Source organism: Carcharhinus amblyrhynchos, unplaced genomic scaffold, assembly GCF_965287045.1.
Source record: "Carcharhinus amblyrhynchos unplaced genomic scaffold, sCarAmb.v2.hapA scaffold_42, whole genome shotgun sequence".
NCBI classification, from domain to species: Eukaryota; Metazoa; Chordata; class Chondrichthyes; order Carcharhiniformes; family Carcharhinidae; genus Carcharhinus; species Carcharhinus amblyrhynchos.
The window spans coordinates 3,975,151-3,987,952 of record NW_027649783.1 but is presented as its reverse complement, the minus strand read 5'-3'; the positions used below and the strand labels follow the sequence as shown (position 1 = coordinate 3,987,952).

The window sequence follows — 12,802 nt, the reverse complement described above, 5'->3', positions numbered from 1 at the left end:
TAAATGAGCCTCCACAAATGACTTCTGACTGTGTTTACCCCAGTCTAACGCTGGCATCTCTACAACTTGAAAGTTACCCATTTATTCCTATTCTCTGCTTCTGTCCATCAACCAGTTCTCAGTCTGTGCCAGGATATCTGTCCCAACGGCATCCCATCGCCCCCGCCGCCGTTTGCTCTAATTTTCTTTATTTGCCTCAGGTGCGGAACCGTATCAAAGGCTTATAATCAGTAATGCCCGATTTTCATTACATTCCTTCTTTCTGTTTTGGTCACGGTGTCAATGTGAGATGTGGGACTTGTGGCTGCTGCTCATCAAACTTATTCCCCTTTAACCCGCCCAGTAACTCTCGCAATAACCCCTGTCTGAGCCCAGATACTCTGTCCTGCCAGCTCCCGGTGATGGGCGGGGAAGTAAAGCGGAGCAGTTGGTGCTGGTGAGGAAGGGGAAATGTATGAAGAGTATCAGCAGTCTGATAGAGTGATGTGGGATTAGCAGCAGAGAGAATGTGCTGGTGTGGCAGAGGGAGTGAGAGAGTCAGGGGGGTTTGGGTGGATGGGGCCGGACAAGGGGAAAGGACGGATTGAAAACTGAGAGAGTTTGTGGGTTTGAGCAGCAACCAATGTGATTGGGTATCTACACTAACCAATCAGAGACAGGATGACGAATTGCCATCAGTGTGAATGAACCAATGGGAACAGGGCTTGCAGCCATCCTTCATTAGCATAGGCCTGTGCTTTGGTCTATAAAAGAGGAGTTCCGGGCCCCATTCAGTGATTGTGTGTCTGAAATTCAGTGGGAGGATGGTGGATGAGAAGAAAGCGCCGGTTTCCAAGAAGGGAGCCAAGAAAGCGCAGAAAAAGCTGCCGGCAAAGGGCGGCAAGAAGAGGAAAAGATCCCGGAAGGAGAGTTACTCTATCTACATCTACAAAGTGATGAAGCAGGTTCACCCCGACACCGGCATCTCCTCCAAGGCCATGAGCATCATGAACTCGTTCGTCAACGATATTTTCGAGCGCATCGCGGGTGAGGCTTCCCGCCTGGCCCATTACAACAAGCGCAGCACCATCAGCTCCCGGGAGATCCAGACCGCCGTGCGCCTGCTGCTGCCCGGGGAACTGGCCAAGCACGCCGTGTCGGAAGGGACAAAGGCGGTGACCAAGTACACCAGCTCCAAGTAAAACTCCCCAATGGACTGAGAAACCCCCCAAAACACAACGGCTCTTTTCAGAGCCACCCACAATCTCTGTGAAAAAGCTGTATCAATTTTTTAATTTAACTACTAAGGGTCTCGAGGCAGCTATTTGATAAACAGTGAACTTGCAATGATATATACTGGATGTGTTAATCGCTGGTTTATCATATTACCTTATTAGTAATACTTAATCGGTTTAATCTGACATCTGGCCCATTACTGGGAAAATTAAAGCCCAGCAAAGAGACGTCAACATGTATTTTCATTTTTAACGTATCTTCTTTACTCTAAGAACATAAGAAATAGGAGTAGGCCATCTAGCCCTTCGAGCCTGCCCCGTCATTCAATAAGATCATCGCTGATCTGTCGTGGCTCAGTTCCACTTTCCCGCCCTCTCCCCATAACCCTTAATCCCCTCTCTTATCAAAAACCCATCAACCCGCGTCTTAAATATATTTAGCGAGGCAGCCTCCACCACTTCAACAGGCAGGCAGTTCCAGAGATTCACCACCCTTTGAGTGAAGAAGTTCCTCCTCAACTCTGTTCTAAACTGCACCCCCCCCTTATCTTGAGGCTGTGCCCACTAGTCCTACTGTCCTTTCTGAGCGGGAAGAGCCTCTCCACCTCTATCCTATCCATCCCTTTCATCATCTTATATGTCTCAATGAGATCTCCCCTCATTCTTCTAAACTCTAGCGAATACAAGCCTAGTTTATTCAGCTTCTCCTCATAGTCCAACCCCCTCAGCTCCAGTATCAGCCTAGTAAACCTCCTCTGCACTCCCTCCAAGGCCAAAATATCCTTGCGTAAGTGCGGCGACCAAAACTGCACACAGTACTCCAGCTGTGGCCTCACCAGTGCCCTGAACAGTTGCAGCAAGACCTCCCTACTTTTATATTCAATCCCCCTCGCTATGAAGGCCAGCATCCCATTTGCCTTCCTGACCACCTGCTGCACCTGCAAGCTGGGTTTTTGCGACTCATGCACAAGGACCCCGAGGTCCCTCTGCACCGTTGCCTGCTGCAGTTTTTCGCCATGTCAGTAATGGTCCTTCCGACCATTATTCCTACCAAAGTGGACCACCTCACACTTGCCAACATTAAATTCCATTTGCCAGTTCCTGGCCCATTCGCCCAGCCTATCTAGATCCTTCTGCAGACTCTCCACACCCTCTGCACAATTTGCCGTTCCACCAATCTTGGTGTCATCAGCAAACTTCGACACCACACACTTGGTTCCCTCCTCCAGATCATCTATATAAATGGTAAATAGCTGAGGCCCCAGCACCGACCCCTGGGGCACTCCACTTGTCACCAACCGCCAATCCGAATAGCACCCATTAACCCCCACTCTCTGCCTCCTATTTGACAGCCAATCCCCTATCCACGCTAACACCCTACCCCCAACTCCATGTCCCCTGACCTTCTGTAATAGCCTCTTGTGAGGTACCTTATCAAACGCCTTCTGAAAATCAAAAAACACCACATCCACCGGCTCTCCTCTATCCACCGCCCTAGACACATCCTCATTGAGCTCCAATAAATTCGTCAGACACGACTTCCCCTTAACGAAACCGTGCTGCGTCTGCTCTATCAAACAATTCTCCTCAAGATGCCTCACTATTTTCTCCTTGATCACGGATTCTAACATTTTACCTACAACAGACGTTAAACTAACAGGCCTATAATTCCCTCCCTTTTGCCTGCCACCCTTCTTAAACAACGGTGTAACATCAGCCGTTTTCCAATCTTCCGGCACTTCCCTGGAATCCAGCGAGGTTTGGAAAATAATCATCAAGGCTCTAATAATCATCAATATACTCTAAACAATATATTGTGTTTGTATAATTATCTTAAATGTTTCACATTAAAACAAATACTGGGAATATTTAGCATTGCTGGAGAAGTGTAACCGGGAACGATGCCCTGTTCATTCAGTTTGGGGAACACTTCCTGACAGAGGAAGATTGGGACATGACAGCTTCTCCCTATCAGCTCCTTCCAATTCCCTCCACAATCCTGAACACCTCGATCAAATCTCCTCTCAACCTTCTCTTCACCAAAGACCCAAATTCTCCAATCTACCGATGTAACTGAACTTCCCCATCCCTGGACCCGTGCCCAGAGATTTATTGCACCCTCTCTAATGCCTTCACACCCTTTCTAAACACTGCTGTCCAGATCAGAGTGCAACACTCCAACTGAGGCCAAACCAGGGTTTTATACAGGTTTCCCATAACTTGTTTGCTCTTGTAAGCTCTGTCCCTACGTATAAAGCTCACAATCCCAAATACCTTAGTAACCACACTCTCAACCTGCCACCTAAACAGCAATTATTAGTGTCACATTTAACCACAGGTCCCTTGTTCCCGCATGCCTTTACAATTGTATCATTTCTTTCATATTGTCTCTCCCTTTTCTTCCCACTGAAATAAATCATTTCACACTTCTCTACTTTAAATTGGTCTTGTTTGACCAATCCACAAGCTGTCTCAGAAACTGTGAGTTTCAGCACTCCCCCCTCACAGTTCACAATGCTGCCATGTATTGTGTAATTCCCACAGTTTGAGTGTGTGCTCTGTACAGCATTGCCGATGTCTCTAATATGGATCAGGAAGAGCAGGATTCCGAACACCAACCCTCCTGGAATCCCACTTTAACCGAGCTCCATTCCAAATAAAAACATTTCCCACTGCTGTGTTTCCTGTCACTCAGTCAGGTTCCTATCCATGTTCTGCTGTCCCTTTTATTCTCTCAGCTCCAAATGTTCCACAAGTTTGCTGTGTGGCCCTTTATTTATAAAATGCTTTTTGACACTCCATGTTCACATTAACCACATTACCCTCATCAACCTTTTCTGTCACCCTTATCAAAATCTTGGGCAAGTTAAATATCAGTCCCCTTTAAAAATTACTGATGTGTTTTCCTTAATTAGTACATATTAGCATAAGCGAGTATTAATGTTATGTCCAGTTATTGTTTGGAGAGTATTCCACATTGCTGAGGTGAGACTGATTGGATTTCATTGGCTTGTCCTCACAGCCTTTTCTGAGGAAGTGTGTTCACCATTTGCAATTCCCCAGTCCTCTGGCACCACTCACATAACTAGCTAGGATAGGAAACTTCTGGCCAATGTAATTTCCACCCATATTTCCCTCACTATCCATGGATCCGTCTCTTCCAATCACAAGAACACAGGAAATTAGAGCAGACATTATAGAATAGAACATAGAACGTTACAGCGCATAACAGGCCCTTCGGCCCTTGATGTTGCGCCGACCAATTAAGAAAAAAGCAATGACCCTCTAACCTAAACCAATCCCTTTCCATCCATAAACCTATCCACGGATCTCTTAAACGCCCCCAAACTAGGCGCATCTACAACTGCAGCAGGCAGGGCATTCCATACCCTTACCACCCCCTGGGTAAAGAACCTACCCCTGACATCCGTCCTATAACTACCACCCCTTAATTTAAAGCTATGCCCCCTCGTGCTAGCTTTCTCCATCTGAGGAAAAAGGCTATCACTGTCCACCCTATCTAAACCTCTAATCATCTTGTACGTTTCAATAAGGTCTCCTCTTAGCCGCCTTCTTTCTAACGAAAGCAACATTGACCACGTGGCTCATCGATAATGTTCCTCCAAGTGTGGTATGGTGGCACAGTGGTTAGCACTGCTCCCTCACAGCATCAGGGACCCGCTTCAATTGCCATCTCAGATCACTGTTTGTGTGGAGTTTGTACATTCTCCCCTTGTCTGCGCGGGTTAGATTCATTGGCCATGCTAAATTGACCCTTAATGTCAGGGGATTTGCAGGGTAAATATGTGGGCTTACAGGAATAGGGTTTGATGGACTGAATGGACTCCTTTTGCAGTGAAGGGATTGTATGATTCAATAGAATTATGATTTATGTACCTTTATCGCCATACAGTGCAAAGCACAGAGGCACAGCATTAAAACAAAAACTACAACAACATCGGAAAATACATAAGTAAAAATCACACGATATTTCTGACATGTTTTCTAAAAGTCACTACATTTTCAGAATTCACCAACAAAATCAAGCAAAACATTTGAAATATCAACAATTCTATGTGGGGGAAACAAATTATGAATATCATTGCATGAACCAAATTTGTGAACCTTATACTGATGCCCACCCAAAATACAGTAGCTGTGAATAAAGATCTTTTGAAGCTTAGGTAGTAACACCATGTATTAATTTATAAACTTGAACTGAACAATAAATTAATCTTCTCGAAAGATTGCAATTCAAGAATCTTTAATACCTCATAAGGTATTCCCCTCATGCTTTCCATTTTCCTGGTTACACATCTTTGCACTCTCTCTATAAGCTGGATATCTCTGAAAGTTTCATTCCAAAATGTGGGTGCAGACTCCAGATATGGGAGTATCATCTTCCTTTTGAATTTCAGATCTTCGCTTTCAAGTCAACTTAACTCCTCAATCTCTCGATTCCCTGCGAAACCAAAATTTGTCTATCTCAGCCTTAACTGCAATACAATCCCTCCAGTGCAAATGGAGGACATTTGGCCCATTGAGTCTGCACTGATTCATCATCCCACCTCGAACCTATCTCAGTAACCCCACATACTTATCCTACTAATTCCCTTTATCAATACATTTGGGAAACAAAGGGGCAATTTTGCAAGGTCAATTGACCTAATGTTTGGAGTGTGGGAGGAAACACAAACACAGGGAGGATGTGTGAACTCCACAATTACCCAAGGTGGAATTGAACCAGGGTGCTTTGAGGCAGCAACGCTAACCACTGTACCACCCATTGTGTATTCAAAAATGGAGCATGTCAAATGATCACAATACAAGGGTGGCATGGTAGCATAGTTGTTAAGCACTGCTGCTTCACAGCTCCAAGGTCCTGGGTTCAATTCCCAGCTCAGGTCACTGTCTGTGTGGAGTTTGCACATTCTCCTTGTGTCTTTGTGGGTTTCCTCCAAGTCCTCTGGTTTCCTCCCACACTCCAAAGAGGTGCGTGTCAGGTTGATTAGCCATGCTAAGAAATTGCCCTTAGTATTAGGGATGCGTAGGTTAGAGGGATTAGTGGGTATAATATGTAGGGGTAGGGCCTGGGTGGGATTGTGTTCAGTGCAGACTCAAAGGGCCTCTTTCTGCACTGTAGGGTTCTATGACTGTAGAAATTTATTCTCATAAATGATCTGTTCCTTACACTGAGCCAGCTTAAGCAATGTCCAGAAAATCAAAGCCCTTCAGAATCTTGTTTGTTTTAATGTTTGCCTCCCACGCTTTGAAATCTCCAGTTTACTCAGACTCACATCATATGAAACCCTCTCATCCCATGGACTAAGTTACTGCCCCTTTGTGAGTGATTGAAGCATAATGAGAAAACCCATTCCCACAGTGAGTAGTTCAGCTCTGGGATACATTGTCTGACAATGTGGTGACACAGCTTCAAGTGAGACATTCAGAAAGGAATTGGATTGTTAAATTTACACCGGCACGGTGGCACAGTGGTTAGCACTGCTGCTTCACAGCACCAGGGACCTAGGTTCGATTCCCGGCTCAGGTCATTGTCTGTGTGGAGTTTGCACATTCTCCTCGTGTCTGTGTGGGTTTCCTCCCACAATCCAAAGATGTGCGGGTTAGGTTAATGGGCCACACTAAATTGCCCCTCAGTGTCTTGAGATGAGTAGGCTAGTGGATAAAATATATCAGGACATGGGGTTAGGGCCTGTGTGGGATTGTAGTCAGTGCAGACTTGATGGGCCAAATGGCCTCTTTCTACACTGTAGGGTTTCTATGATAACCACTGCGACTAGGGCTTGAACCTACAGGGGGAATCCAACGCCTTAACCACACGGCCATCACAGTCACGCAATTACCCAAATATTGTAACCTCAGTAACGTTCATACTAACTTTGTCTGGTACTGGGATTGTGCAGAGCACAATATGTGAGCTGAAATGTGTTCTTCTACTTTTACTTTGCAAAGAACAAAGAACAACACAGCATGGGAAACAGGCCCTTCGGCCCAACGAGCCCACGCCACCATTTTAACATTATGAGTGGCCTCCTCTACCCATGACCTTTGTCTACACCTTTTGGGGAAGATTGAGGGAAGGCGAATTTAGGGACAATTTGTTACACCAATCAGCCTAAGAGCACGTTTTTAGGATGTGGGAGGAAACTGGAGCACCCGGAGAAAACCCACTCAAGCACAGGGGAAATATGAAGACATCAGGCAGATAATTGGACGAGTAAACTGGAAGGAGGTGTTCTTGGGGAAAAGCACTGAAGGAAGGCGGCAGATTTTCAAGGAATGTTTGACTGGAGCTCTGCACGACAAAGTTCCGATGAGACAAGGAGGTTTTGGTAGGTCACAGGAGCCATGGTGCACAAAGGTTGTGATGAACCTGATCAGGAAGAAAAGAAAGGTGTACAAAAGGTTCAAAGAGCTAAGAGATGTCAAGGATCTAGAGGAGTATAAGGCTTGTAGAAAGGAGCTTAAAAAGGAAATTAGGAGAGCCAGAAGGGGTCATGAGAAGGCCTTGGCAGGTAAGATTAAGGAGAATCCCAAGGCCTTCTACAAATATGTGAAGAATAAAAGGATGAGAAGGGATAGGACCTATAAAAGGTGAAGGGGGAAAAATCTGTGTGGAACCGGAAGAAACGACTGAGGTGCTTAATGAGTACTTTGCCTCGGTATTCACGGTGGAAAGTGATCTGGGAGGTTGTACTACAGGTTTGCGGCAGTCTGAAAAGATGGAGTATGTGGATGTTAAGAAAGAGGATATGTTGGAACTTTTAAATTCTATCATGATAGATAAGTCGCCGGGACTGGATGGGATGTACTCCAGGTTGCTGTGGGAGGTGAGGGAAGTGATTGCAGAGCCCCTGGCGATGATCTTTGCATCATCAATGGAGACGCAAGAGGTTCCGGAGGATTGGAGGATTGCGGATGTGGATCCTATTTTCAAGAAAGGGAACAGGGATAGCCCAGGAAATTACCGAAAGGTGAGTCTGACCTCAGTGGTTGGTAAGTTGATGGAAAGGATTCTGAGGGGCAAGATTTATGAGCATTTAGAGAAGTTTAGTATGATCAGAAACTGTCAGCATGGCTTTGTTAAGGGAAGATCGTGCCTTACGAGCCTGGTTGAGTTCTTTGAAAATGTGAGTGAACACATTGACAAAGGAAGAGCGGTGGACGTGGTTTACATGGACTTCGGCAAAGTGTTTGATAAGGTCCCCCATGCAAGACTTCTTGAGAAAGTGAGAGGGCATGGGATCCAAGGGGCTTTGGCCTTGTGGATCCAGAACTGGCTTGCCTGCAGAAGGCAAAGAGTGGTTGTGGATGGGTCTTTTTCTGCATGGAGGTCGGTCACCAGTGGAGTGCCCCAGGGATCTGTTCTAGGACCCTTGCTGTTTGTAATTTTCATAAATGACCTGGATGAGGAAGTGGAGGGATGGGTTAGTAAGTTTGCCGATGATATGAAGGTTGGTGGTGTTGTGGATAGTCTGGGTAGGAGTCTTAGCAGTGTTGAGGAGCAGAAGGATCTTGGGGTCCAGGTCCATAGGATGCTCAAATCGGCCTCACAGGTGGAGGATGTGGTCAAGAAGGCGTATGGTGTACTGGCCTTCATTAATTGAGGGATTGAGTTTAGGAGTCGGGAGGTAATGCTGCAACTTTATAAGACCCTTGTCAGACCCCATTTGGAGTACTGTGTGCAGTTCTGGTCACCTCACTACAGGAAGGATGTGGAAGCTATTGAGAGGGTGCAGAGGAGATTTACAAGAATGTTGCCTGGATTGGGAGGCATGCCTGATGAAGATAGGTTGAGGGAGCTAGATCTCTTCTCCCTGGAGAGACGAAGGTTGAGAGGTGACCTGATAGAGGTTTATAAAATGTTGAGAGGGATAGATAGGGTGGATTCTTGGAGGCTATTTCCCAGGGCTGAAATGGTCGCTACGAAAGGACACAGGTTTAAGGTGCTGGGGAGCAGGTACAGGAGATGTTAGGGGTAAGTTTTTCACTCAGAGAGTGGTGAGTGAGTGGAATCGGCTGCCGTCAGTGGTGGTAGAGGCAAACTCATCGGGGTCTTTTAAGAGACTTCTAGATGAGTATATGGGATTTAATGGGATTGGGAGTTACAGATAGTTCTGTGGCCTGGTAGGTATGGATGTGATCGGCGCAACTTGTGGGCCAAAGGGCCTGTTTGTGCTGTAGTGTTCTACGTTCTGTGTTCTAATGTGCAAACTCCCACAGACACTGGCCCAAATCCATGTATCTGCACAGCAAACAGTGATAGTCACTGAGCTGTCAAGTTGCCCGTCAGATTGTCACTTTGTATCATTATCTAATTTATCAGGTCAGAGACTTGTTTTCCTATTTCAATATTTTCTCATTACATCTGAACAAAAAAATGAAAAAGAGAAATCTCTATTTTATTTCATTCCAGTCAGATGTTGCGTTCGCCCTGTTTTTATCACTTGGTTTAACACTCAAGAGGCTGCGGATCAGGTTCTAAATAAATTATTAATGCGATGGCTGGGAATCGAACGCAGGTCAACTGCTTGGAAGGCAGCTATGCTCACCACTATACCACCATCACTCAGGCTGCTCAAACAGACCTTATTTTTATCAATTATAATTACGGAATTACCTTATCTGTTGATTTCATCAGGCCCGAGGTGTGTCCACAGCACAGTTTGTAAACTGAACCTGTCTTATCTCGTTTTTCTGGACAGTTTAAACACCTGTTTTACTATTCTTTCTGACTGGGAAATCATTGTTTAGTTTTGAGGCCTGTTCTTTCATTTAAACAACTGAAAGCAAATTGAAGCTGGATTTTCCATTAGAAACACACTGATGATGAGAATCTTTAGTGAATTTTATTTCAGGAATGCCCACCTACTGTTGGGACCTGCGATAACTAATTAAATAAATCACCACTCTGTTGGTCAGGAACTGACCCTTGGTCAAATGCTCTCACAGTCACCACTCCATCACCATCGCTCACCTGGCTCTGTCACCCACTCTGTAAGAACGTAAGAACATAAGAAATAGGAGCAGGAGTAGGCCATTCGGCCCTTCGAGCCTGCCCCACCATTCAATAAGATCATGGCTGATCTGTCGTGGCTCAGTTCCACATTCCCGCCCTCTCCCCATAACCCTTAATCCCCTCTCTTATCAAAAACCCATCAACCCGCGTCTTAAAAATATTTAGCGAGGCAGCCTCCACCACTTCAACGGGCAGAGAATTCCAGAGATTCACCACCCTTTGAGTGAAGAAGTTCCTCCTCAACTCTGTTCTAAACCCCCCCTCCCCTCCCCTCCCCCCCTCCCCTCCCCTCCCCCCCCCCCTCCCTCCCCTCCCATCATCACAGTGATGTCTGTAATCACTATAATAACTGAAAATAAAAATAGAATTGGTTCATGCCGCGGAATCTGGTTAACAGATGTGGTTCTTCACCACATGGACTGCAGCGGTTCCAGAAGGCAGCTCACCCCCACCTTCCCAGGGGTAATTAGGGATGGGTAATAAATGCTGACCCAGACAGAGACACCCACATTCCATGAATGAATTGAAAGACAATCTGCGGGGAGCGGCCCTCAGAGTGTTTAACAGTTACTGAGGTGAAAAACTCTAACTAAACCCCTGGAATTTGGATTAAAGAACAAAGAACACAGAACAAAAACAGCCCGGGAAACAGGCCCTTCGGCCCAACGAGCCCGTGTCGCCATTTTAACATTACCAGTCCCCCCCTCCACCCATGACCCTTATCTATGCTTATGTCATTCCACATTGAGGGAAAATTAATTTAGGGACAATTTATTACCTCCAATCAGCCTAACAGCACATCTTTGGGGAGTGGGAGGAAACCGGAGCACCCGGAGAAAACCCACGCAAGCACGGGGAGAATGTGCAAACTCCCACAGACACCGGCCCAAATCCATGTGTCTGCACAGCAAACAGCGATAGTCACTGAGTGTCGTGTTGCCCAGTATCTGGTCCAGTTTAAGCGTACACTAATGACATGAAGTACTAGGCTATTCTCAAACATCCAAGAGCAGCCCTTGTACGACCCATCGCGTGTATGCCCCTAGTTGGACAACAAGGCAGACCAACTTAAAACCTGTGAATTAAAAGAGAAAAACATTAGTATCACTCCGCATCCTTATACATTACCAGAGGCGTCCCAATGCTAATGAACCTTATTTAAAACAATCTCCTATATCCTTCCATCTCCAACCCACTCATGTGCCTGTCGAAGTAACTCTTAAACAACTCCAGCATGCCTGCCTCCACCACCTTGCTTGGCAGAGCATTCCATACCCCCACTACCCTCTGTGTGAAAAACATCCCTCTAATATCCGTGTTATACCTCTCCCCCCTCACCCTTAGCCCATGGCCCCTCGTACTTCACGTTTCTAACTTAGGAAATAGCTTACCACTGTTTACCCTTCATAATCTTATATACCTCTATTTGATCTCCCCTCAGTCGCCGTCTTTCAAGGGAAAACGGCCCCAATTGCTCAATCTTTCCTCATACCCCAGTCCTTCCATACCAGGCAACATCCTGGTAAATCTCCTCTGCACTCTCCCCAGGGTCTCCACATCCTCCCGGTAATAAGGCGACCAGAACTGGATGCAGTACTCCAAATGCGGCCTAACCAACATTCTATCCAACTGCAACATTAGACTCCAGCTCTTATACTTTATACCCCTTCCTATAAAGGCTAACATACCATAAGCTTTCTTCACAACATTCTCCACTTGTACTGCCACCTTCAAAGACTTGTGCACTTGCACCCCCAGGTCCCACTGCATTTCTATACTCCTTATAGGGCTACCCTTTATCATATAACTCCCCCCTACATTCTTCCGGCTAAAATGCATCACCTCACGTTTATCAGGATTAAACTCCATTTGTCATGTATCTGCCCAATATACCAGCCTATCTATATCCCGTTGTATTGACAGACACTGCTCCTCACTGCCTGCCAATCCAGCAATCTCAGTGTCATCTGCAAATTTGCTGATCATACCACTTACTCCCTCTTCCAAATCATTTATATATACTACAAAAAGAAGAGGTCCCAGTACTGAGCCCTGCGGCACACCACTAGTGACAGACCTCCAGCTAGAAAAGGACCCCTCCACTACTACTCTCTGTCTCCTCTTACCAAGCCAGTTCTCAACCCATCTAGATACCTGGCCTTGTACCCCATGAACCTTAACCTTTTCAACCAACCTACCATGAGGGACTTTGCCAAACGCCTTACTGAAATCCATATAGATGATATCAACGGCTCGTCCTTCGTCGACCGTCTTTGTCACCTCCTCAAAAAATTCTACCAGTTTCATAGGGCAAGACTTCCCCTTTACAAAGCCAGCTGTGTATCCCTAATCAGATCACAACGCTCTAAGTGCTCATACATCCTATCCCTAAGAATCCTCTCCATCAACTTACCTACCACTGACGTCAAACTCACCGGCCTATAGTTGCCAGGGTTATCCCTGCTACCCTGTTTAAACAACGGTACCACGTTCGCTATCCTCCAGTCCTCTGGGATCCCACCTGTGTAAAAAGTCTGACAACACCAGG

At 45.9% G+C, this 12,802-nt stretch overlaps 1 protein-coding gene and 1 non-coding gene across 2 annotated transcripts; one reads left to right on the top strand and one right to left on the bottom strand.

Annotated features, from left to right (window-relative positions):
- The first annotated feature begins 766 nt into the window (after positions 1–766).
- Positions 767–1,253, top strand: LOC145335828 (histone H2B type 1-M-like). Its single transcript, XM_080181553.1, has one exon. It carries the CDS (start codon positions 804–806, stop codon positions 1,179–1,181), a length of 378 nt encoding a protein of 125 aa, XP_080037679.1. The 5' UTR covers positions 767–803; the 3' UTR covers positions 1,182–1,253.
- An 8,479-nt stretch (positions 1,254–9,732) lies between these two features.
- trnag-ucc (transfer RNA glycine (anticodon UCC)) lies at positions 9,733–9,804 on the bottom strand. The gene has a single exon. It is a non-coding gene; the product is annotated as a tRNA-Gly (tRNA).
- Between the last annotated feature and the right edge of the window lie 2,998 nt (positions 9,805–12,802).